The sequence below is a fragment of the Phaseolus vulgaris genome, chromosome 5 (genome assembly GCF_000499845.2).
Source record: "Phaseolus vulgaris cultivar G19833 chromosome 5, P. vulgaris v2.0, whole genome shotgun sequence".
Classification (NCBI taxonomy): domain Eukaryota; kingdom Viridiplantae; phylum Streptophyta; class Magnoliopsida; order Fabales; family Fabaceae; genus Phaseolus; species Phaseolus vulgaris.
The window spans coordinates 31,747,548-31,748,919 of record NC_023755.2 but is presented as its reverse complement, the minus strand read 5'-3'; the positions used below and the strand labels follow the sequence as shown (position 1 = coordinate 31,748,919).

Here is a 1,372-nt window from a genome sequence, read left to right as displayed (position 1 = left end):
CAAGGACCTGTTGCGCCAAACGGGGGTGAGGCCCTCACCCTGCAACAAATCATGGAGATGATGCGGGCCCTTCAGTAGGAAGTGGCCATGTCAAGAGCAAACCAAGAATGCATCCAAGCTGATTTGGTAGCGTCGCAGGCCATGAATTAGGAGCTGCGCAGAAACCTGCAAACCCACACGACTGAGCGTGAGGGTGCAGATCAGGGGCCTGTGACGTCACCTAGAGAATTCCCAACACCGTTCTCGACAGAGACTGTGGATGCAGTGATACCAGCCACGCTTGTGGGGCCCAAGGTGACCTTCACCGGTATGGAAGACCCAGATGCCCACCTTGTGACCTTCCATACACAGATGCTGCTGGTTGGGGGTTCCGATGCGGTGCGATGCAAGCTGTTCATGAGCACTTTGGCAGGAACGGCGATGGAGTGGTTCATGAGCCTCCCTGACGGCCATGTAACGTCGTTCCCGCAACTCACGAAGTTGTTCAAGGCGCAATACCTCGCGAATCGAGCCCCCCCCCGGTCTGTTTCCTACGACCTCTTTTATGTGAAACAGTATCAAGGAGAGTCTTTGAAGGAGTTCCTCTACCGTTTTGAGGTACATGTGGTGAGGTTGAACCTCACAGAAGAAAAGATGATGGTGCATGCGTTTAGGAAGAGCATCGTGTTGGGACCCTTCAGCGAATCACTCATCCGGAACCACCCCAAGACCTTTGCTGAGATAAAGCGCTGCACGATGACACACATCACGACAGAGGAGGAACTTAGTGAAAAGCGCACATGCGTGGTCCCCATGCGGCCACGCGCAGCAGGTCGCCCTCAAGCCCCAAGGGTCCATGAGGCGACGACAAAGATGACGACCCCCGTGAAGCAGCAACCCTATCAAAGGCCCAATACGAGGGGGCGTGGTAGAGATAACGTGCCGCCAAGGCACGACTTCATATTAGAGCTGAAAGATCTCATCGCTATCCCAAACATAGCGGAGAGACTAAAGGTGCCTCCCAAGACTGACAAGAAGCTCGGGCCTAACAAGAATGCATGGTATGAGTTTCACCAAGCGTACGACCACCCATACGCAATTGCTTAACGCTGGGACACCAGCTAGATGAGCTGGTGAAGAGCGGTCTCCTAAGAGATTATCTGCTGGAGAAACAGAGGACCAAGGACGCAGCGGCAACAGGGGGCGGCCCGGGGCACGAAGTCCCCGTACATGGTGAGGTCCACACCATCGTAGGAGGGTTCTCAAGCGGAGGCTGTACCGCTTCTCAACGAAGGAGATACGTGCGAACGGTGATGTCGGTAGAAGCACCAAGAACCGACGAAGCCTTCGACGTAAACCTGGTCTTTACCAAGGCCGACCTAGAGGACGTTGT

The 1,372-nt window shown here is 54.9% G+C and overlaps 1 protein-coding gene across 1 annotated transcript; it reads left to right on the top strand.

Annotated features, from left to right (window-relative positions):
- The first annotated feature begins 309 nt into the window (after nt 1-309).
- LOC137834323 (uncharacterized) lies at nt 310-1,086 on the top strand. Its single transcript, XM_068642382.1, has one exon. It carries the CDS (start codon nt 310-312, stop codon nt 1,084-1,086), a length of 777 nt encoding a protein of 258 aa, XP_068498483.1.
- The last annotated feature ends 286 nt before the right edge of the window (nt 1,087-1,372 follow it).

Excerpts from the sequence above, each read along its gene's own strand:
- LOC137834323 (XM_068642382.1), top strand. The coding sequence starts at position 310 with ATGGAAGACCCAGATGCCCACCTTGTGACCTTCCATACACAGATGCTG.